Below are 24,771 nucleotides of genomic sequence, written 5' to 3'. Positions count from 1 at the left end.
TGATCTGGGACAAGGAACCTGTGGCTCTCCAGATGTTCTTGGACTCCAGCTCTCAACACCACCAGCCAGCATGTCCCATGTGTCAGAAATGATGGGTGTTGGGAGTCTACCAACATCTGGCAGGCCACAGGTTCCCACCCGGACTTACATGGAAGAAACCAACAAGTGGCGTACTTGGGGATGCCACTCAGGCTCAGGGTGTAATATTTTCTCAAGGACTTTTGTTTCTAAAAGGAAGGGCCACTATAAGCTACGGAAAACTTTCAAAAGATACTATATGAGAAAATAGTTTTCCATTTGTTCACGTAGACAGCTTCTGAGTTATCTGTGAGTGCATTCCTTCTTTGAGAAACTTCAAGGTTTTTCAAGTGTTGGATTGCCTAATACCTTGATTATAATCTTGTTGACTTCTCATGTGCTGGAGCTCCATATGAAATGTAGGCACGTCTGATTTCCTGCCAAAAAAAGGGGAGACAGTTGCTATGCTAGAAACTAATAGAATAATTGCTAGATTTTATGTAGCTTGTCCTTCAATTTTCTATAGATAGCTTGAGGGCCATGACGTGAAAATGCCAGTGACATATGGTAGATGGCTACTTTTTACAAAAACAGGACAGAATTACCAGTAGTTATTTTTGTGTGTGTTTAATGGTTGCTTGTTTCATTTAATTGTGGCTGCTTTCGCAGGTTGTCAAATGGACCCATGAGTGAGTCTTCTAAATGTAATAGAGAACAATGTGGAATAAGATGGTGGACAAGAGGCAATTTAGCAAGCTTGGCTCAGCTTGCTAAACTCATTCTATAAATACTTGGAGCAAACGTACACACCTGTCTATAAACCCTACTGCTTTTTATATTGGTTGCTGGGTGCCCTCATACAGCCCTGACCAAGTCTGTTATGTGAGAAGGATTATGCGCCCCACTAAAATGGTGGCATGGAACATATGGCCCTTCATATGCTAATGGACTTCTAACTCATATCAGCCCCAACCAGCAGAGCCAACGATGGTGGTAGATGGAATCCAACAACATCTGGAAGGCCACAGATTCCCCATCCCTGCTCTAAATTAGTGCTAGGTTCTGCACAAAACAATGGCTGAGGTCTCTGATTCCTTAAGAAACATTGATAACATGATGGGTTGGATCAGAACAGAGTACGCCCTGTGAAATAAGTTAAATCTCCCATCTAGTCTGAAGATAAAGACTCCCAAGAGCTGCATGATGTGTAAATTGACCACAAGCTTTCATTACTATCATATGCCCTGTACTATTGACTCAATTAAGAGTCTCTTCCCATCTTTGTTTATAGAGTAGCAAACTAAACTATATGGGGATATGATACAGGATGATTGCTTTGTAGGGAAAAAGGCAACATAATTTTCACCTCTGTCACAATTCGTGAATTACATAAAACTTTTGCTATTCAACTGCAATCATGGGGGCAATCTTAAACTATAAAGACTGAGATGGAATTTTTGAAAAGCTAAAACATGAAGACAATAGGCATCTGGGGGGAAAGCCAAGAAATAGTTGATATTAATATGCTTATTGGGTCTATCCATTAATTACAGAATGCTTAGCTGATTAGTTTTCTGCTTTGTAACCAATTTAGGCTACTACAGTCCTATGCCACTTACCTGGGAGTAAATCCAATTGAAGTCAATGGGACTTCTGAGCAGATGTGTATAGGATTATCTGTCCAAAACATCAATACAGAGATACCTTTGTGAGGTACTGAAAGGAGTCTGAAAGAGCTTGCAGTTTAGTACATGAAAGTTGTCATTCATAGCTAGAAGGAATGTCAAACATTTCCCTTTTTATTACAGTAACACTTCAGATCTAAAATAATCTCCGAAAAGAATGTGTGCTTTAACTTCTTGTCTTGGGAATTCAGTTTTGACTTCAACAATCGGTTCTTGCCATTGACTGATGTTTTAGTCAATTAATCAATTAACTGAAGCAATAAAAGCCCAGATTCTTGCAGCTTACACTACCTGGCATGTCTGAGTTCAAATCTTCTTTTGCTTGTTTGCATCCCTGGTCTGAAGCTTCTATTTCTGCTCCTTTCATTCTGGGCTCCAGTAACAGTTTAATAATTGATGCCAGGTGATACCTTTAGTTGATGGCTTTTTTTCACACTAGCCTTGCAATCTTCATTATCTCTCCCAAGTAGTTGGTAGAAGGGCTGTTTTTGACCAGATAAGCAAGAGGTAGTAGCTATTTAGCCAGAAAGTGTAGAACTGGAACTCTCAGCAGTTCTACAGATTTCCAGGAAACGCTTCTCAAATATGCCACAAAAGACATTATCCCAGAGAGACCCGCACAGGGCCAATCTGTCGACGAAACCATCTCCGCTGGAAAACGCGGCAGGCGGCAAAGGCATTTCCGCTATCGATGGCAGCGGTGCTGGTGTCATAATATCCTTTACCAATGGCAAGCCAAGTCTTGACAGGGTAACTGGAAAATCTCCCCTTTCTACCATTTCTTTTGGGGATCATCACACCAATCTGTGTCGTGGGGCGAGGCCTGTTTGTCGGATTCGCCCAACCAGTGCTGTGATCCAAGGAGGCTCTGTTGCTCACATCAACCGTCTGCAAGGAGAACTTGTGAGAAAAAGGAAGGTCAGTGACTATTTGTGTGCTAAAGTGACATGCCTCAAAACACAGGGCAATGTGTAATTTTGAGACATAAGTAAAAATTACTTTTAAAACTTGACTTTTAGCATCGTGGTTTCTAAATGGTGAAAATAATCTTGCTATTTTTATAAGTAATCGTTGTGAAATTTATGAAATAAATACATTAAGGTCTTATGTATATAATAAAGGTTCATAAATGTACCAAGCAAACACATACATAGATATATAGGCCACATGTCTGAAGCTGCACAGGAGAGCAGCCATGGAGCCATTTTGACTCCCAGGCTGACCAGGTGTTTTCTCTGCAAGGTCAAATGGAGAAGCCTCCCCATTGTCTTTTCCTTCACAAATCCTTTCTTAAGGGTATATCTGTGTATGAATAGGGTGAGCCTATGATCTGGCTCAGGAACTAAGTATTTATCATTACAAAAGACTGGCCAGGCTCCCCAGGGTATCAGTTCAGTAAACATTAACAGATAACTTGCCAGACAGGAGGTAAACAACCCACTCAGATTTCTGCTTTAGCCCGCCCTTTCTGTGATGTAAGTATGATGTATCTGGGGTGGCGGTCTTGAGCTACACCCCCTCTGTGATGTAGGTCTTTGACTCCAAGGTGGGCAATTTAAAATGTCTATATAAGGGCGGACACACCTTGGTTCTTGGTCCTCCTCCTCCTGTGTGTGAAGGGGGCACCCTGTTGCAACAGTTCAATACAGATCAGGCTTACAAGCTGCTTTGCTTCTCAATATTCTCTGGTCGGCCTCTTTTTTCCTCCGACCGATGGAGAACCTACAAAGGACTCTATAAGGGCTCTTGTGTCCCACATAAGGAAATAAGGGCAGATTTTCATTTATTACAGTTATTTTATAAGAATGCAAGGATGCCATTTCTGGGCTGGAAGGATAGATCTTGGAGAACAGAGTTTCCATCCTAGCTCCGTAATAGATTGAATGTTATCATAATTCTCTTTTGCTTTAAAGTTATTAGAGACAGGAATTTTCTATTACTCGAGCAAGAATCGGTTTTCTTTTGTTATGTTGTATTGGAAATGAATAACACTCCTAGCAAAGTCAGCTGTTTCTGCTTAATCATTCTTAGATTGTTCAGGGTCCTCCATAATCTATGAGACTCTTATTGCTTATCTGTATCTAGATTGTTCTAATAGGTGGGATTTAGCTAACCAGCAAGGACTTCCACCTGTGAACTGGGCTTTCCATGAGATGTATTCAGAATATTTTTTGCTCTTATGCCCACAAACCAAAAAAGATATTTATATGAACAGGAAAGCATGGGCTAAATGCCTGTGTTAAGGCCTTGTGTTTTTCAAAAATAATGCTCCCTCGGCCTGAAAGCGGGATGAGCGCCACAACCTCATAGTCGCCTTTGACTGGACTTAACAGTCCAGGGGTCCTTTACCTTTTACCTTTTTATCTGCAGTCTCGCTGTGTGTGAGTGCACAAAACTAATTCAGAATCTGATTGACAGAAGGTCATCTGGTCCATGTAGTTTACCAGAATGAGATTGCAGCCCCTCTAAGAAGCAAACGGCATGTCCTTTTTGTTTGCCAACTGTTGGTTCTGTGCTCGGTCTAAGATGTGCATGGCCAGTATGATTCCTTTAACCTCTTTCTGCTATAACACTACATGTTTTAAATATAGATTATTGCTCAGCATACTTTTATTTTGCTTGAAAGATTATTTGTGTGCTTGGAGAAGCGTGTTGAACTCCCCCACCCACCCACCCAGCCATGGCAGACATACCTTAAGCTAATAGATTCACATAGGAACATTTTCAAAATTGTTCAATTTAGAGAAATAGCTGCAATACATCTTATGAGCTGAAATTATCCAGAATGATATTAAGATAAAAACTATCTGTGTGTCATCAGGAATGCGAGGACCTGAAGAAACAGAACAAATGCTTGTCAAATGAGCTGCATTTGGAAAGAATTTTTATGAAATCGGAAAGCGAGCTGGGCATGAGAAATCTCAGAAATATAAACCATGGACTGCAAACACTAGTTAAAGAGGTATGAAACCACCACTGAGCTCTTTTCTGCTGCTTTTTTTACCAACATTACTTGACATAATGTAGTTCCCTTTAAAGAATATAGAGTTTGTCTGAAAACTTCCCCTGCTGTGAAATTAGAGGAAATGACGTAGCTATTAAAAAAACATTTTAAACCATTAGAAAGTATTATGCTGTTGTTGTTCATAATTAAACATCAGGTACAACTTGTGACTTAAATTATATTTTCTCCAGTAAAATTAACTCCAAACAACAAGCTGAAAACGTTTTGATCAGCTCCACTACAAATCTCTCTATAAGAAGCAATTGGACCTAAAAGCAAGGCTTGAACTCCACTTCTGCAATGCAGTGGCAACTATGGCTGCAGTCGTAATCCCACTTCCCTGTGAGGTTTAAGCTCTGTTGAATTAAATAGGAGTAACTTCTGAGTAGACATGGTTAGGATTGCACTGTAAACTAACTACTTTTTCACAGCTGGCTTCATGGGTTGCTTCGCACACACAAAAATTACATTTTTAAAAGTATACACCTAAAAGCAAAACCGCCCAATCCAAAAATAGAGATCTGTGCTTGGTAATTCTTCTAGGTCAACAAATGTGCACGGAGATTGCATGTTCATACTCAGTTGCACATGCCAGGAGGTACAGCAGAGTGTGGGTGTGGCTTGTGGTTTCCCTTACAACTTGCAGGTATAAATAGGAGTGTAAATTTCGATCCACCAACTAGGCCACTGCTCGGCATAGTTCATAGCTTCTCTGAGTTATTCAAGCCCCTTCACCACGGCAAAGCAGTGATCCATGAAGGGGTTCGTGACCCCATGGACCAGAGCACGCCAGGCACTCCTGTCTTCCACTGCCTCCTGCAGTTTGGTCAAACTCATGCTGGTAGCTTCAAGAACACTGTCCAACCATCTCATCCTCTGTCGTCCCCTTCTCCTTGTGCCCTCCATCTTTCCGAACATCAGGGTCTTTTCCAGGGAGTCTTCTCTTCTCATGAGGTGGCCAAAGTATTGGAGCCTCAGCTTCAGGATCTGTCCTTCCAGTGAGCACTCAGGGCTGATTTCCTTAAGAATGGATAGGTTTGATCTTCTTGCAGTCCATGGGACTCTCAAGGCCACTAGTTGTGCAAGTACATGTGTATGGTGAACTTGAGTCACTGACCATCAGCTTTATCCTTAATCCTCTCAAAATGAGCTTGACTCTGAGATACAGACATCAGAATCCCAATATCCAGGATAAAGCATTTAATCCAAGTCTTTTAGCAGAGCCATCCTATACATGCCTACTCAGAAGTGCATCCCATTAAGCTTAATGAGATTACTTCCAGGTAAGCATTTATAAGAAGAGCCTGCTGAATCAGGCCAAAGGCCCATCCATAGGCTTGCAGTCTCAGTTCTCCCCCCCCCCCTTTTTTTATATGAATTAAGATATGTATACAGAAAAGAGGATTTGAAACCAGTGGGACATGACTGGTATTGTGGAGGTTAATTGCTCAACTTATTGAGTAAAAAGGGCTTGCCACCACACAAATAACGAAAATGCAGTTTTCCATTTGACTTAAAATATTGATCTATGTTAACTTTAAAGTAATCTTTTTCATCAGAGAGAAAGAAGAAGAATATTGTGAAGAAGCATTATGGACTGCCTATGTTTTTTTGAAAAGGAAACCCTGATTCCTCTTCTTTGATTACAGAGAGGTTGCCAGTGTGAACGTTACTGATGAATATTGTATGGGTAGTTTATGTCTGGCTGGGTCAGATTCAATATTTTGGCAGGAAAGCTATATTCAAGGTCTGCCAAAGTTTCTGCCCTTTGTAGAACATTACGCTTTTCTCAGTGTAAGGAAAAACAAAGTGAAAATAAATCAGGCGAGAAAACCTACTGGCAGAGAATTTGTTGCTAACAACTCATAGCAGGTTTGCTATGATCAGGCAATAAAAGAATGAGGGGCTGTAAAAAAACAAAACAAAACAGGTTTAATTTCTGTGGGTGTGTCTGCACTGTGACAATGCTAAAAACTTTTAAGCAAAAATGAAAGGAATAAAAAGTTGACATATTTTAAAAATACTTATCTATATATGTTGAAAAACTGCAGGAGGCTTTAAATCATAAGCCCCTTGTGAGAGTTGTGAGGAGACCTGTCAGGGCTGCCGCCCAGTCCCAGCTCACATAGGACCAAGTCAGCCAGCGTTCAGTTTCAAAGAGTCTTTATTGGATTACAGGTTCCATTTCCAAACTGCAATGTGCAGCCCTACTTCTTCTAGGTCAGAACGACGAAGACCCGTCTGAGTCTCCGCCTCTAGCGCACCAGCTTAATACCCTAGCCTTGCTCCACCTCCTGCGCCTTTCCTTCCGTCTCTGGGTCCTTCTGCCCCCCTGGGTCTCTCCCCTCCTACTCTCTTCTGACGCGGACCCCCCTGACCCTTCCGCCTCCTTGCGACGGGCTTTGGGACCCGGCTCACTCTCTGGGCTGCTAACTGCGCCAGCTTCCGCTACATTTGAACTTGGCGCGCGCGCCCAACTCTCCACTTTCCTCTTGATCGTTTCATCGCTCCCCGAGGTGGGCGTGACTACTCCTGACTCATGCCCTCCCTCCTTCTGAAAGTCTCCGGAACCCGATATCTGGTCCCCTTTCTCCCCGCTGCTCCCGGCTGGGCACGTGGGTCCCGATCTCCAACTGCTGCTTTCTGATCCCTCTCTGGACCCTTCTTCCTGGGGTGTCCCCCTGCTCTCCCCCCTTGCTCTGGCTGCTGGCGCTCCCTTCTGGGAATCCTCGGACTCGCTAGACAGGCTCGGTGATCTCGGGTCGTCATCCCCACTCATCCTTCCTTCGTATTCCTCCCCCTCGCTCTCTGTCTCCTCCCTTCTCTGCGTCTCTGCTCCTGAACCCCTGACATCCATCCCCCCCTCGAAGCCCCCCCTTCCCCCCTCCCCGCTTTCAAGGGTGGTTGGTGGGTGCTCCGTCATCACGGGAGTGAATGTCGGATACAGTTCGCTCCCCGTTGCTGGCCGCCAACTGAAGACCTCCGAGTCTTCCTCCCCGCGTTCGTCAACGGTGATCTCCTCCGCCTCCATTTCGGTGCCGCCGTGCTCGAAACCAAGGTCCTCCCCGCAAACGTCCATGTCAGTCTCTGCGTCTGTCGCCGGACCTGGTATCTCCTGCCACTTCCGGCGCCACTGCTCCTCTGGTCGATCGTCCCACCAATACGAGTTATCGGACGCCGAACCCTCCGGTGACCCCTCTGGGGAACGTGTGCACGGTGCGGGTTCCCCGTCTGAGTCGAAGCCATGGAACGTGCTGGAGGAAAGCGTGGGCGTGAACAACCAGTCGTCGAAGAAGCCCGCTGGCATAGGTCTGTGTGGGAAAAGGGCATGAAACTCGTCCTTGAGCAGGGGTTCCTCCAAGGCGTAGTCCGGCACCCAGCTATTAGCACTGGCCCGGGTGCCCTCCCTTGCTAGGAGATATTCTACTCCGTCTTCCCCCCATCTGGAGTCCAAAATCTCCGTGACTTCGTTGATGGGGTCCTGCTGTGGCAACCTTCCCGCCTCCGTCCGCTCCGGAGACTGACTCGGTGCCGTTCCTGGTTCCTGGAACCTGTGCGGTGCCCTGTAGGGAGTGAGCACCGACCTGTGGAACACCGGATGCATCCTGGAACCCTCCGGTAGCACCAGCCGGAAAGCCACCGGGTTGATCTGCGCTTCGACTCGGTATGGACCGAGTTGCTTGTGCCCCAGCTTTCTCTTGGCTAACGATCGGGTCGGCACCGCGTGGGCTGCCAACCAGACCCAGTCTCCCACTCGGATCTCCTCGCCCACTCGCCTGTGCTTGTCAGCTTGCACTTTGTATGCGTGCTTCGCCAGCTCCAGCTGCCGTCTGAGTTGATCGTGGACCTCTTGCAACTCAGATGCGAAAGCGTCCGCCGTCTGCGGTTCCCCTTCCCCCACCCTGTCCAGTCCCGGGAAGGTTCTGGGATGCCTCCCATTGTTGGCGAAGAACGGCGTCACCCCTGTGGACACGTGTTTCGTGTTGTTGTAGGCGAATTCGGCGAGCGGCAGGTAATCCACCCACGTCGCAGGCTGTTGATTGGCATAGCATCTCAGGTACTGCTGCATGATGGCATTGACCCTCTCCGCTTGCCCGTTGGTCTGCGGGTGTCTTGCTGATGTCAGGTTGATCTTGACGTTCAGGAAGCCCATCAGCTTTTGCCAGAAATTCGAGATGAACTGGCGTCCACGGTCGGACAGTATAGACCGCGGCAGCCCGTGCACTTTGAACACGTGATCTATGAACAGTTTGGCTGTTTGTTCTGCCGTGGCCACCTTCGCACACGGTATGAAATGTGCCATCTTGGCGAACAAGTCCACCACCACTAGTACAGCTGTCTTGCCTCTCGAGCTGGGTAGATCCGTGACAAAGTCCAGGGCCACTCTCTCCCATGGTTCAAACGGCGTTTGCAGTGGTTCCAGCAGTCCCGCCGGTGGCTTGTGCACCGGCTTGGCCCTCTGGCAGGTGTCGCACCTCGCGACGTAGTCCGCGACTTCCCCCCTCAGTCTGGGCCACCAAAAGTCTCTTGCGACCAATTCCACCGTTTTTTCTGTGCCAAAGTGCCCGGCCGTGGGTGCGTCGTGCAGCTGTTGCAGTACCCTGGCGCGAAGTTCGTCTCCCGGCACGTAGATGGCCCCTTTACGTAAGAGCAAGCCGTCTCGTATCTGGAACTCGTCGCCCTTCGCCGTGCCCTTGTGCACCTCTGCCATCTTCGCCTGCGCGAAGGAGTCGTCCTGCAACGCCCGTCGCACCGCATCCAGGTCTACTGTGGCTGAAGCGCACGCCCACGCTGTTGGCGCGAAGATGTGCATGGCTGCCGCTGGCGTCGCCTCTTCGAGGTATTGCGGTTTTCGGGACAGTGCATCCGCCATGATGTTGGTGTCGCCCGGGACGTACTCAATTCGGAAATTGAAATCAGCAAAGAACTCCGCCCAACGTATCTGCCTCTGGTTCAGGAACCGAGCCGTGCGCCAGTGCTCCAGATTCTTGTGGTCCGTACAGACCTGCACCGTGTGCTTGGCGCCGATCAGGAAGTGCCTCCACGCCTTGAAAGCTGCATGAATGGCAAGCAACTCCCTATCCCAGATGGTGTAGTTCTGCTCCGACTTGCTGAGCTTTCTGGAGTAGAACGCCCCCGGCCTCCAGACCCCCTGTGGGTCCCTCTGCAGCAGGACAGCTCCCACTGCTCTATCGGACGCGTCAGTCTCTACCCGCAGCGGTCTGCTGGGGTCGATATGCAGCAGTTGCTCTTCCGACGCGAAGAGACGCTTGAGTGTCTGAAAGGACCGCTCCGCCTGCTCCGTCCAGATGAATTTCTTTTTCTTGGAGCTTAGCGTGTCCGTAATAGCCGCCGTCTGCATCGCGAACCCCTTGATAAACTTGCGATAGAAGTTGGCGAATCCGACAAACCTCTGGACCTCCTTCCGGTTGCGCGGGCTCTTCCAATCCAACACCGCACGAACCTTGGCGCTGTCCATGGCTAGCCCCTTGTCCGACAGCTTGTAACCCAAGAAATCCACCTCCGTCGTGTCGAACTGGCACTTCTCCAGTTTGGCGTACAGTCTATGCTGCTGCAGCCTCTTCAGCACCTCCCTAACGTCCTGGTCGTGTGCCTGCTGCGAGTCAGAGAATATCAGGATGTCATCCAGAAAGCAGACGCACTTCTTGTAGAGGAGTCCCGCCAACACGTGATGCATGAAAGCTTGAAAACAGTGAGAACCGTTTTGCAAACCAAACGGCATCACTCTGTATTCGTAGGTGCCCAGAGGCGTGAACATGGCTGTCTTCCACTCATCGCCCTCCCTCATGCGGATGAGATTGTACGCTCCTCGCAGATCCAACTTGGTGAACACGCGTCCCTTGCGCACCGTCGCCAGCAGGTCGTCAATCCTGGGCATGGGGAAATCGGAGGGCTTGGTCATCCTGTTTAAGAGGCGGTAATCCACTACCAATCTTTTTTGGGGCGTGTCCTTCTTCTTCACGAAGAAAACAGGACTGCCCCCTACTGCTCTGGACTCCCGGATGAAACCGCGCTGCAAATTGTGATCTATGAACTGTTTGAGTTCCTGTAGTTCGTCCTCAGACATGGAATATAGCTTCCCCTTCGGCAGCGTCGCCCCTGGCAGGAGGTCAATCTTGCAGTCATATTGCCTGTGCGGTGGTAGCTTGTCTGCCTCTTTCTCGCAGAAGACCTCCAGAAAGTCCGCGTATTTGTGGGGGACTGCTTGCAAGGTTCCCAACTGCAATTGTGAGTTCTCCTCCTCTCCCTCCTGCCTGGGCAGGATGCAGTGTTCTGCGCAGTAAGAGGAGCCGAAGATCAGCTGTCTCTGGTACCAAGCCAGCGTTGGACTGTGCCTGTCCAGCCAACTCATGCCCAACACAATGGGCGTGTCCGACAGTCGGGTGACATTAAAACTGATGACTTCCCTGTGGTTACCAAGTTGCATCACCATTGGTGGCGTCTGCTTCACCACCTGCCCCCCTAGCAACTCTCTGCCATCCACTGTGACGACTTGCAGGGGCAGAGTGGCAGGCAGTAGCTTTATAGCGTGCTGCTCCACAAAATCCTGTGCTATAAAGTCTGCGTTGCTTCCAGAATCCACAGAAAGTGGCACTTCGATAGTTACGCCATTGGGTAGCTGGAGAGACGCTGTGAGCTGCACTACTGGTTTGGGTGGGAGGGGGTCTGTGGGTTGCAATATCGCTGGGGACTGCTTCACTGATGCGTCTGGCTGGGCCCCAGTGCCTCTGTCTCCAGCCAGACATCGTCGTTTCCCTGCTGGGTTTCGCTGTATTGCGTGGCCGCTGTCACCGTTGCGGAGGCTGCAGTGTGCTTGGAGCTCCTCTGGGGACACTCTTTCGCCAAGTGTTGAGAGCTGTCGCATATGTAACACTTCCGGGTCCCTCTAGGAGGTTTAGTCTTGACTGCCGTCGGTGCAGAGGCTCTGGTAGCTGACTGAGCCCTGGCGCCTCCCACCTCCATAGGTTCCACTCCCCCTCCTGGCGGAGGTGTGGATTGCGCACGCGCTGCTTCCCTTGGAACGAAAGAGAAACTTCTCGCTGCTTCGCGCCCTCCACGTCCTTCATCTCTGCACCATGTACGTTCTTCCAGCCTCACCCCCACAGTCAGCGCCCTTTGGACCACTTCCTGCGTGCTTCGGGGCCTCTCCCCCCTCGCAATTTCATCCTTCACAGCAGAGCTTAGACCCTCCCAGAACAGGTCCCTGACTGGGGGCGAATCCCGGTCCCATTCCAATGCACTGACCAGCGCAAAAAAGCGGGCGTGGTACTGCCGGACGCTCGCCCTCCCTTGTTTCAGTCCATGAATCTCCCGTCGGGCAAGATCCACATCAATGGTAGACAAAAAACACGCATCCATCGCTTTGATAAAGGCATCTGCACTCTGAAGCGCCGGATCTTTATCCCTCCACAAATTGCGTAGCCACGCTTTAGCATCCCCATGCAAATGGGATAGTATAAACCCCACTTTCTCTTCCTCATCTCTAAAGTCTTTTGCCAGCAGTTGCAGTGCGCACATTACATCTGCTCGAAAATTGGGGTACTGTTGTAAATTCCCATCGAAGTGAGCCACAAGCCCTCCTGCTCTCCGTGCCAACCCAACCCCCTCCGGTCTGGGTCCTGGCTGCCCGTGCTTAACCCATGCTTCAAACCTGGCGTGGAGATCTCGGTAGGCGGCTGCCGCATCCTCCTCCCTTTTCTTGGATGCCAGTACCTCCGCATTCAATTGGGCAACTGCCTGTTGCAGCGCTGAAACTTTCTCTGCTTCCGTCATCTCTGCCAACCGTCGTGAGCTTGCTCCCAAACACCGATCCCCTCCTCCAGCTGCTTCTGTCTCCGCTGCGAGGTATCAGGTGTCAGAAGCTTAAGAGACGGGTCTTACTGTCAGGGCTGCCGCCCAGTCCCAGCTCACATAGGACCAAGTCAGCCAGCGTTCAGTTTCAAAGAGTCTTTATTGGATTACAGGTTCCATTTCCAAACTGCAATGTGCAGCCCTACTTCTTCTAGGTCAGAACGACGAAGACCCGTCTGAGTCTCCGCCTCTAGCGCACCAGCTTAATACCCTAGCCTTGCTCCACCTCCTGCGCCTTTCCTTCCGTCTCTGGGTCCTTCTGCCCCCCTGGGTCTCTCCCCTCCTACTCTCTTCTGACGCGGACCCCCCTGACCCTTCCGCCTCCTTGCGACGGGCTTTGGGACCCGGCTCACTCTCTGGGCTGCTGACTGCGCCAGCTTCCACTACATTTGAACTTGGCGCGCGCGCCCAACTCTCCACTTTCCTCTTGATCGTTTCATCGCTCCCCGAGGTGGGCGTGACTACTCCTGACTCATGCCCTCCCTCCTTCTGAAAGTCTCCGGAACCCGATATCTGGTCCCCTTTCTCCCCGCTGCTCCCGGCTGGGCACGTGGGTCCCGATCTCCAACTGCTGCTTTCTGATCCCTCTCTGGACCCTTCTTCCTGGGGTGTCCCCCTGCTCTCCCCCCTTGCTCTGGCTGCTGGCGCTCCCTTCTGGGAATCCTCGGACTCGCTAGACAGGCTCGGTGGTCTCGGGTCGTCATCCCCACTCATCCTTCCTTCGTATTCCTCCCCCTCGCTCTCTGTCTCCTCCCTTCTCTGCGTCTCTGCTCCTGAACCCCTGACAGAGCTCCTGCTCCCAGCACCCTTAACAAACAAACAACAGTTCCCAAAAGTCTTTGGGGAAAGCTATGACTGTCAAAGTGGTATAAGAGTGCTTTCAATATATGGCGTGAATAGTTTGGCAGATCCAGACTCTTCTGGAAAGCTTTTGGCACACTCCCTAGATCCCATATCCTTCTGAATCTGAAATTTGATCTAAGCACATGCAAGTGAAAACTGAAATGGCTTCTTTGTTTCCCTCCTGTGACAAATTTTAGATTGTAATCTCCTCAGGGCATTGACCTATTTTCTTGCACTCTGTAAAGTGTTGCTGACATCAGATAGTATGTAGCAACAATTCCCTCCCCCCCCCGAAATATCAGAGGGGCCATTCTCAAAGGTGCATGAGTTTTATCAATGACTGTGGAATAAGAAACCCCTTTCTAATACCGTATTCACATGTTCTTTTGCTCATCAGCTGAAGCAGAAGCTGAATGCCTCTCAGCAGACAGCAACAAAATACTGCAAGCTTGTGGAGGAGGCCTCTCTGGCGCAGGCAGAAGCTGAGAAAGGCCAAGCGGAGGCTGAAGCCCAGGAAAAGCTGTGTCGGGAGCAGCAAGAAGCAGTTCAACTGGAGAACATCAGCTTAAAAGAAGAAACTCAGCAGCTGAAGAGAAGGGTATGAGCCTTAGATCACATGCTTGCACCCTGAGTTAACTACCAGTTGTCGGGATCCCATATCTGTCATGATAGAATGTATAAGAGCAAGCCTATCAAAATATCGCCTTTGCCTAGGTCAGCCTTTCTCAACCTTGGGTCCCGAGATGATGTTATGCTACAGCTCACATCATTCCTGATGACTGGTCCTGCTAGCTAGGAATGGTGAGAGTTGTAGTCCAACAACATCTGGGGACCCAAGGCTGAGAAAGGCTGGCCTACAGTGATGTAGTAGAATAAATCTCTTACTGCACAGGGCCAAACTTCGCATGAAGCAATGTGAATCATTCGCCTCAGGCAGTGGCTTCCACGCTATTTTTCTTCCTTCAAACTCTTATCTTTGCCTTTGTTTTTATAGGTGTTAAAACCTCTACAGGTTGGCTGTCCCGGCAACTTTCTGCCTTAGAGAGGGGAAAACATGTTTTTCTGATTTGTTTCTTTCAGTTAACCGAAATGCAGCAGCTGTTAGCACAAGTGGAAAAGAGCCACTTTGAAAGTCAGATGAAACTAGAGAGAATAACAATGGAGAGGGAAGTCATCCGTGAGGAAAAACGATATTTTGAGCACGAAAGGAATGAACTAAAGCAGAAACTGAAAGGAACACTAGAAGAGAATTTGAAGTGTAAAGAAAGGTAAGGTTTTAATTTAGACACACCCACCCACCCACTTTTTTTACAGGCTCTTTCCCATCCCAGAAAACAGTTGCTCCTTTCCTGATAAATATTTGTCTATTGCACAGAGATGTTCCCAATCGTGACAATGGTGTATGATTGTTTATTCATTTAATTTTATACCTAACCCCATTTTGTAGTCTCTGTGTAATATGCTGCCTCTCATTTTGTGAAATATTCATCCCCTTCATCCTTAGTTGTCTTAAAATTGGGATAAATATAGTAAAGTATATAGCTTTGAACCAAGGGTGGCACATCTGTGGCCCTCTGGGTGTGTGCTTGTTGAAGTCCAACTCCCATCAGCCCAAGCCAGCATGGCCAGTGGTCAGGGATATTGGGAGTTGTAGTCCAACAACATCTGGAGGGGCCATAAGCAGTTGCAGCCAGTGGGGGTGTAGAGAATTGGGACAGTATTGCTTGCCTGACTTCCCAATGCAGAGGTTGCTGCCAGTAACCAAGAGAGGGAGAGGGAGGCAGTGAAGAGGTCAGCACTGTGCAAGCACAGAAGCAGGAATGTTTGTTTGGGTTCAGCTGCTACACCCACACCATCCTGGCCTTGTCACAGTCCCTGTCAGTTACCAACACTGATCAGTGATCTATGCATTGGGAACCCAAATAACCAACAGCACTCCAACCTCCTGAACTCTGCCAATTGCTATAGGCCACAAGTTCCCCACTCCTGGTTTAAACACTCCAAATATAAGCCTCACTATGATCTCTTAAGGGACGCGGGTGGCGCTGTGGGTGAAGCCACAGAGCCTAGGACTTGCCAATCAGAAGGTTGGCGGTTCAAATCCCCACGACGGGGTGAGCTTCCGTTACTCGGTCCCTGCTCCTGCCAACCTAGCAGTTTGAAAGCACGTCAAAGTGCAAGTAGATAAATAGGTATCGCTCTGGCGGGAAGGTAAACGGCGTTTCCCTGCGCTGCTCTGGTTTGCCAGAAGTGGCTTAGTCATGCTGGCCACATGACCCGGAAGCTGTATGCCGGCTCCCTCGGCCAATAAAGCGAGATGAGTGCCACAACCCCAGAGTCGGCCACGACTGGACCTAATGGTCAGGGGTCCCTTTACCTTTACTTTTATGATCTCTTAAAATCCGCTGAGAGCAGCTTCTTAACAACACTATGAGGTTCATTCAGCAGTGACATTCACACATTCTCCAAGCCTGAAAACCTTTTGGAAATGTCATTTGATCTGCCTGTTTACAATAGTCTTTGCAGTTTAGAGTTAAGTTGAGAAACAAATTTAATTGAATTTGAAGAAGTATTATTCTGCTCTCACAATTTCATTTCATTTCATTTCATTTCATTTTATTCATTTCATTTCATTTAATTGTTACCTAGTTTAAGCCTTTAGGATGGGGAAGCCTATACCTCTAAATAAACATTTTTCCTTCCACCTATTCCAGTGAAATCTCTCAAAGATGTAGAACAGAAGCTGCCGAAGAAGCTTTAGAGAAAGCAACCTTGCTTCATTACGAGTCGGAAAGGGGGAAGCGCTTGCTAGAACGGGACATAGAAGAGAAGGAAAAACAGTGTGAGATGTGGATGAAGAAATATAGTGCCATGGCAGACCTCTGGCAATCCCAAGAGGAAGAAAAATCAAGAAGGCAAAACAAAGCTGTATGTACCACTTTGATACATTATGAAATCTGAATGGCTCTGTCAATGACTCTGGGCTTTGTTCTGGGAGCCCTTGTGGCTTGAGGTAACTGATCCAGTGAGCTACTTGGGGGCAAGACACAACTTTAAATATACGTTTAAAAAATGAACTTGGACTGGCTCTTTATCTAGAAAAAGCAACTGCAAGGTCCTGTCCCCACGCAGCCCCAGCCTGAATTTAAACTGTGGCTCAGGATGAGGAGTGTTTATCCCTTTGTCCTCTGGCAAATAGCAGCTGGGGTGGAGTGGAAGTGATGCAAGGAAACAGATTAACCCCTACTACAGCCTTGACTAAAATGAGGGAGTCCTCAACAGCAGGGTTTTGTTTTGCTAGCAGAGACACAAAGCCTGTATAAGCGTGTTTTCTAATCCTGTGTTTAAAGTCACGTCTTGTTTGACCTTGTGTGTGCTTACATCGCAGAACCCTGGTATAGCTAACTGCCAGAGCCTGGCCTTCTGATTTCACTGTTGCCTGGTCAACAGAGCTGAAGCTTACGCACTTCAGCCTCTAGCTTCTCCAGTTTCCAGACCTCTCTTTGAACAGTCAGTCCTAGCTATGGAATCATCACTGTATGTGTCTGAGTGGAATGGGATGCCATCTTCCTCTCCTCCTTCCCTGCACCCCCCCCCTGCACCTTTGGGGACGCTAAGCAGATTTTGGGGGTGTATGTGGTGCAGAGAAGATGGTGATATCCTGTCGTACAAGTGGAAATCCACTGGATTCACACTACGACATTTCTGAAGGAAAACAAATAAGTAATTGAAATGAGGGATGTCTTTTGTGTCTTCCTGGTAGTCTAAAACTCCCCCCTTTTTTATTTCTGAATAAGCAGCCCCAAATAAGGTTAAACTTTGCCATCAGCATTTATTCTTCCCTTCTCTTCTTAGTGTCAGGTGAAAATGAAGAGCTATTTCTTGTGTATCAATGAAAGCAATGAGCACATAACAGTATTAAGAAATGAAGATGGAACTCCACAGAGATTTGCGGTAAGTGTGGGATAAGCAGACTCCTATAATTAATGCATGAAGGGGTTAAGACCAGAGTAAAATGTCCTGCCAGGCTTAGCTGGGTTACTCTCCCTCACCTTGTAAGGAAAGATTATAAAACTCCTTGTTCTTTCATACCACCATGTGAACTCTGGCAAGCAAAGAGATCTGAAGCAGTTGCTCCAAGCTCAGACTGCATGGCTTACGCAAACTGTAGTTGTGTTTCTATACAAATAATTTAGAAACATGCACCACTTTGGAACCTAAGTTTTGCTGCCTGTGTTTTCTTATTGCTGTATGGAAAAACACATAAATCTGACCTTTGAAGAGTTTGTAAGTAAACTATTTTTAACTTACCAAACACATGGACTCTTTGTACGCTGAGGGAAGAGAAGAGCTTTGAAAGCACCTTAGAACAAAAACCAACAGTAAACAACTTGGAATTTACTTCCATTGAGATCAGAGGGGAAAACACCAGTACTGTGTTCCATATGTCACAAGATGGAAATGGCACCATGTAAACTTGTACAGAATGAAACAGTGCTACAAAGAGCTCAGGATTACAGCTCAGGACTAGTTTTTCTTTTTTATATAAACGAACTAAGCAAATGTGCAAGAATAAGCATGTTTCAAATATGAAATTTGGGTGGTAGTATATTGGACTAGTGGAAATAACAGCCTGTTAAGTATCAAGCTAACAGTCCTCATCTTCAACTTTTGCTTTCCAAAATGCTTTGTAAAAAACCCCCAAATACTTGGTGTATCACGACTGCACCTGCCTCTTGGGACGCTCCACCAAACAGCAAATGAATATACTTAATTATAGATCAATTTCACTTTGATTTTTGTTTTTTAAAAAGACAAAGTAATGTGCCATATGCACACAAGTAACAAAGAGAACCTTGAGCTTGGGCCAAAATTTATTAAATTGCGATAAACTATGATAAACTGGAATTATGGATTTGCTTTTTCTTCCCCTCCTAGAGAGGATTGGATTATTCTTTGGCGCAGGACAACTTCCTTAGATTTTCGGCATTAATGTTCCATTTCTGTATGTACTTTCTTGGGAGGAAGCCCCACTGAACTCAGAAGTTTTACTTATTAGTACAGAGCGTTATGAGAACATAAATGGAGCCCTGGTGTAACAGTCCAAGGCATTTAGTGTGACATTTAGTTTTATTATTTAACACACATAAAGGCCAAAAAATGAAATAAAAAGCAAAGTGTTGTTTCTAATTTCAGCATCTGCCCTTAGTGGCGAAATGGACAAGGCACTATGTATCTCTATAGTTACTGGTGGTACATAACAAGAAGCAATAGTTCCTAAATTAGAAACCCAAGACTTTCTCACTCTGCCTGGCAGAGAGGCACATGTGGAGTATTTACCAACAATATGTAACTACATGTCACTTAGCCCCTTAGTATTGGAAGATGTTTGGCCAATTGCTAAATTTAATGCAGACAATTGAAGGATATGCTCCTTACTTGACGTGCCAAAATACCAGAAGTGTTTTGCATTGAATGTTGTATTCAGTGGATGGAATAGCTTTGTATCATGTGAGTCTAGAAATGGAAGAAAACAGGCAAATCATTTTGTGTGGGTAGCATTCATGCTTACCTCCTACCGTTGGAGGAAAGATCTGTTTATCTTCTGCTGTGGGATTCAACTCATTTTTTGAAAGAGGCAGCCAAGATGTGAATAAATTTACCAAATATGCCCGTGCATGCTGTCATAACTGAATTAGCTTTGGCAATCTGACTGATTAATTTGCTCAGCATGTAAAACTCAAAAATAAACTGACAGGAGTTAGAAATTGGGTAATTTATAACATTTGGAATTTTTAAATGAAATGGTGCATGTAGGGTTCACTTTAATCATATTTTTAAATTCCTGAGAGAAGGCTCTAATTATTTGTCTCTTGGCAGCCTCCTGTTCTATTGTGATGAGCTTATTGTCATGGAATTGCAACTAGACAAAAGAGCTTTTGATTTACATGCACAGGGCACTCCTTCTAGGAGGTATTTTTAGGTATCCAACAGCAACTTGCAACCACCAACTATTCTTGCTTAACTATTACGTTCTTTAAAAACATTAAAGGTTAGGGGAAGGGTGTGCTAACTTGGGATTCGCTCAGAAAAGCAAGATGGGTATGAGGCAATTTTGTAGAAATCAGTGATCTGATTAACCTGTGAGATACTTTGAGAATGATCCATTTTCTTATATTTGATAATTAGCAGAATTAAATTATAATGCTCTTTGTCAGAACTGTAAATAAGTCAGAGCTCCCCCTGTTTTAATCAATATTAAAAATGAGATGGATCTCTCCAGCTGATTTGACATACCTAGCTCACACAAAATGGCCCCTAGTAGCTTTGCTTCTTCCTTTTCCATATGAAGGCTCCATGTGAGGAAGGGCCACTTGTAGCTCAGTGGTAGAGCAAATACCACAACTTCTATCTGCAATACATCTATATAGAGGTGGGAAAGATTCCTGACTGAAACCCCAGCTTTATATCTAGGTAGCCCAAATGGTGCCTTTCATTTCCCATCAGCCCCAGCCACATGGCCAGTAGTCATAATATATTGCCTATACCAGGAGCAGCCAAACAGCCAACTCAAATATTATTCCTTTAAATCTTGAGGGACCCATAACCAGTTTGTGCAGTGCACTCTCACAAGTTTTTCCTTTTTTAAAATTAATTTTCTGTTACAAAATCAGTAACAAAGCATTCACAAAACAATTATCATCATTTCTTTGCGCAAACATAAATAATAAAACATAACAAGACTAACAAATGGGTCACTAGGGGGTAAATACATACATCTTATTTTATAATACATAATATCTACACCATTTCTACGGTATTCCTTGTCTATGTGTTGTTTCATTTATATATTTAATAAAATCATACCATACAATGTAAAAATTATCTTGTTTTTTTCTGTCTCCTTGCCACTTTCAGTTTTTGCAACAACTTTCCCATTATGGCTGTTTGCGATGTTTTTCAGGTTCTGGTTATGATCATTCTAGCTGCTGTTAATAAATGTTTTATTAATTCCTTACTTCTTAATTGGTCCATATCTGAAGTATATAGAATAAGTAAGGCTAAGACCAGGGTATGAGCTGTAATCTGAAATATATCTGAGATATATACAAATAGAATTGTTCTATTTGTAAAAACCCACCAGGAAGTGGGGAGTAAAACACCATCCAGAGAACCTTGCGGGTGGGGAGACAACCTTTGAAATAACTGCATAAGCTCAGGTCACTGTTAATTCAGGAGCACTTTCTTTTATTAAGGAGGTGGTAAAACTCAAATTGTCAATGTAATCCCTCTGAATCAGCCCCACACAGGTTTCAGCCATGTCAACAAGACCTTAAATAATCGCTATGAAGTGGAAGCAATCCTTTATTTATAAAGCAGCTCTTATTTCTTGCTTTTTGCCTATGTTTCAGGAAGGAGAGCAAGTTTGTTTTTCAGTCCCTGGTGTTGACAATGAAGAAAAGGCCAAGAGCACTGACAGGTAGGACTTTTATGGTCTCTGACATCTCCTAACCTCCAACTTCACAGTGAGCTATCTGTGCAGAGGATCTGACAGGTAATAAATTAATATGTTTACTAGCATATTCAAGACAGGAAATAAACTGATGGAAAGGCACATCTCATTACTTCTGCTTTTCGTGTATCCTCTGACAACACTGTCTACCTCTTTCCATCCCTCCTCTCCCTACTAGGTAACAGAAAATTGGCTCCTCTGTGAAAATAAAAATGGGAGCAAAATTTCATGCCCAGGAAAATCAAGACACATAAGAGTTCAGCTCTTCAAAGAGCTTTTTGCTCCTTTAATCATTTTTCTCCTAAAATAATCCATTAGGAATCATTGGAATCCAAGCTAGTCAACTGTTGTGGGCTTTTAGTTTGAACTTTGTAGTTACAGATCTTTGAAGGAGAAATTGATAAAAAATGAAGTAGCAGTAATGTGAGAGAGAATCTGAAAGAACAAAGAGAGTGTAGAGGAGGAGGATCTGTGAGCAGCTGCTGAGAAATGAGCAAATTCCTCTGTGAGCTGTCTGTGAGACAAATTTGTGTTGTGCCTTGACTGGCAAGTGCTCACCCTCTTCTTTTGCCCAGTTCATTGCCATCAATGTGAGAGAATCTCTGGGCTCTTCCAGGCGACCTATTTACTAAGCATCCAGATTAGTTTGCACGGCGTTTAATGAATATGTTGGATTACATCCAGTCTTTACTGAATATTCATTCAGATTTGTTTGTGGGGAGTTTATACGACAGTGAACATTTATCCTTACTTGCTTGTGTCTTACCTATAATCAGGAGCTCATTCCACACTTTTCTATGTGTTTTCCCATCACTTTCCTAATCACAAAAGTATAAATAAGTAAATAAAATGTTGCTGCCTATTGTCTTGGACTGATTGCCCAGGGCCTCAATGCACAGATACTGTTGGAGAGTGTTTGTGTAAGAGTGCTACAATAATATTATGTACAATTCTGGCTTCTCCATCTTAAAAAATAAATAAAGGAGGGGGAGAAATTGTAGGACTGGAAAAGATGCAGAAAAGGGCAACCAAAATTATCAGGAATCTGGAGCATTTTCTCTCCAAGGTTACCATGTTTGGGGCTTTTCAGTTTAACAAAAAAAGAGGCTCAGTGAGGGGTAAAAAAGGTAAAGGTACCCCTGCCCATACAGGCCAGTCGTGTCCGACTCTAGGATTGTGCGCCCATCTCACTTAAGAGGCCGGGGGCCAGCGCTGTCCGGAGACACTTCCGGGTCACGTGGCCAGCATGACAGAGCTGCTCTAGTGAGCCAGCACCAGCGCAGCACACGGAAACGCCGTTTACCTTCCCGCTGTAACACGGTACCTATTTATCTACTTGCACTTAGGGGTGCTTTTGATCTGCTAGGTGGGCAGGAGCTGGGACCGAAAGACGGGAGCTCACCCCGCCGCGGGGGTTTGAACCGCCGACCATACGATCGGCAAGTCCTAGGCACTGAGGTTTTACCCACAGCGCCACCCGCGTCCCGACTCAGTGAGGGGTACTGGTAAATAAAAGCATTTTAAAAAAATATTCCTGGTGCAGAGAAAATTGTTGTGCCCCTCCCCCCCATCTCATAATACCGGAACTTAGGGCAATTCAATGAAGCTGAATGTTGGAAAATTCAGGACAGAGGAAAGGAAACACATTTTCACACAGCGCATATGTATAGAACAATGTCACAAGATAAACATCTAAAGCTAGTCTTGATGGTCACTGACTTATGTTTATGACTTTAGAAAGGCATGAGGCAAATTCATGGGAGATCAGCCTGCCAATGGCTACGAGTCATGGAGGAGAAATGGAACATTCACTTTCAGAGGCAGTAGGCTGCTGAGTAACCGTTACTGGGGAGCTACAACAGCAGAGGGATTTTGCCTCTAATGTCCTGCTTGGGGGTTTCCTAGAGGCATTTTTAGTTGGCCGCTGTGAGAAACAGGACAAGGTGGACCTTTTGATCTAACCCAACAGAGCTCCTCCTGTTAAGTTGTGGGTGAACATATCAGATGACACAGCGATTCTTCCAAAGCAGCTCTTTATTTGTAAGCTGGAACAGAACTAACTGAGGAGCTCAGTCAGCCTCCAGAACAATGTAACTGTTGCCATTTTCTAAAACTACCCAATCACTTTCGATCCTTCATTTGCATACAAACTATCCAATCACTGAACGTCACTTTCGATCCTTCATTTGCATAACTATCTACAGTATCCCCCTGCTGGCCCAGGGTGAGAACTTCAGTACATAACACCTCCAATGTGGCTTCCTTATAGGGACTCACTTTAGCCCAGGAACTACATCCTTCCATCACCCCTTTTGCTTGAAAATCCCTCCCAGGAAACCTGTGTGGTGGCACTCCTCTTCCTTCCTTCCTTCAGATCTTTCCTCAAAACCACACAAGCTGCGGAGCCTTTGCTCCACCTTTTAGTCCTCATTGAGATAAGCCCTAAATTCATGTAGCTTCTAAATTCTCCGCACTTATCACTTGCTGCTCTTTCTGCTCGTCTTTCTCTGTCTTTTGCTGCTCCTTGCCTAAATATTGCGTTCCTCAGCAAAGAAACATGTATTATTTCTTGTTCTGTAAAGCCTTTGTAAATTAGGGCTGTCATATTTCAAAAAGCTGCTTTTCCCATCACATTGCCATACATTCGGGTTTCCCCTGACATTTTGCTGGTTTGGCAAAATTTTCCCGACGCCATTTTTACACCTGAAAACCAGGACATGTCAGGAATTTTCCTGATGTATGGCAAGCCTATGTAAATCAACAGTGCTTTATTAACCTGAGCTAGCTTTGCCCAACCTGATACTCTCCAGATGTTTTGGGGTCCAAACTCCCATCAGCCCTGGCCAGCAGAGCCAGTGGTCAGGGATAATGACAGCTGCCCTCCAAAATATCTGGAGGGCACCAGGATGAGGAAGGCTGATCTAAACATCAGCTGTCAAATGAACAATTTTAACTGCATCAACTTACCCCTTTGTATGATAAGTGGGAAACTTATCGGGTACCCTGGAGAACCAATTAAGGTTTATACTGTATATGGCTTTGCTTTCTTCCAACATAAAAAGGGCTAAACATAGTAAAAAAATGTGACTATTTTTTTCTTTGCTCTACCCCCCTCCACTTACTTAATTTATCCCAAATGTAGTTTTGTTATCATAGTCGCTTGGTAAACTGAATAAAAACAAAATTTATCTTTAATCTCAGCTATGCAGATTTTTTAAAATTAAAGGCACAGAACATACTCCCAGCTTCATAAAAATAATGTTGGGTGGAAAAAGTATTACAACTAGGCTGTCTCTAGTTTGGGTTTGCCACCCGTCTTTTTGCATTAACTTTGTAGAAGACAGCACAGACAACAAGCTGAGGTCACTTTGATCATGTTAGGCAGTTCTCCCACCAGCTGTAATACAATGCAGTCAGTTTTTTTTTTAAAGGGGGGGGGGGGAATTGTTCTCCAGAAATAAGTGAATATGCTCACTTTTAACCCTGCATAAACCAGAGCAGAGGATCCAAAGGATCCTTTTTTCACTCATTGTGGAGGGGAGTGCAGAGATAAGTCTCCTCTCCCTGGGCACTGCCTTTTTAGAAAGTGTGGCTTCCCCACACTTGTTATTATTTAAGGAAAAGTAAGTTACCTGAAAAAGAACCAATGCACAATTGGATCTAGACCACTGGGAACACTGGGTCTGTCTCTAGTCCCAGTAGTCCTACTGCTCAATCAGAGCAGGGTTGCCAAACTTTTGGGGCTATTTGGAATTTTGAGAATATGCCATACCCAGGTCACAAAATGGCTGCTGTGGGGGTGTGTGTGTGCTGATTAACACAAAATGGCTGCCATA

General features: G+C 45.8%; 1 protein-coding gene across 1 annotated transcript in view; it reads left to right on the top strand.

The window, feature by feature from the left end:
* Window positions 1–2,288: 2,288 nt before the first annotated feature.
* Window positions 2,289–24,771, top strand: part of LOC310694744 (uncharacterized protein) — a gene marked incomplete at its 5' end in the record, with an annotated part of 28,672 nt that continues 6,189 nt past the window's right edge. Inside the window, 7 exons of the mRNA XM_083478153.1 lie at window positions 2,289–2,621; window positions 4,525–4,665; window positions 13,820–14,020; window positions 14,503–14,690; window positions 16,137–16,350; window positions 17,278–17,376; window positions 20,835–20,902. Of these exons, the coding sequence (XP_083334279.1) occupies window positions 2,289–2,621; window positions 4,525–4,665; window positions 13,820–14,020; window positions 14,503–14,690; window positions 16,137–16,350; window positions 17,278–17,376; window positions 20,835–20,902 (1,244 nt within the window). The remainder of the gene's footprint in view (window positions 2,622–4,524; window positions 4,666–13,819; window positions 14,021–14,502; window positions 14,691–16,136; window positions 16,351–17,277; window positions 17,377–20,834; window positions 20,903–24,771) is intronic.

Source organism: Podarcis liolepis (assembly GCF_965112155.1).
Source record: "Podarcis liolepis genome assembly, chromosome: 1".
In the NCBI taxonomy this organism is placed as follows: Eukaryota; Metazoa; Chordata; class Lepidosauria; order Squamata; family Lacertidae; genus Podarcis; species Podarcis liolepis.
This window is presented reverse-complemented; position numbering and strand designations above follow the sequence as displayed.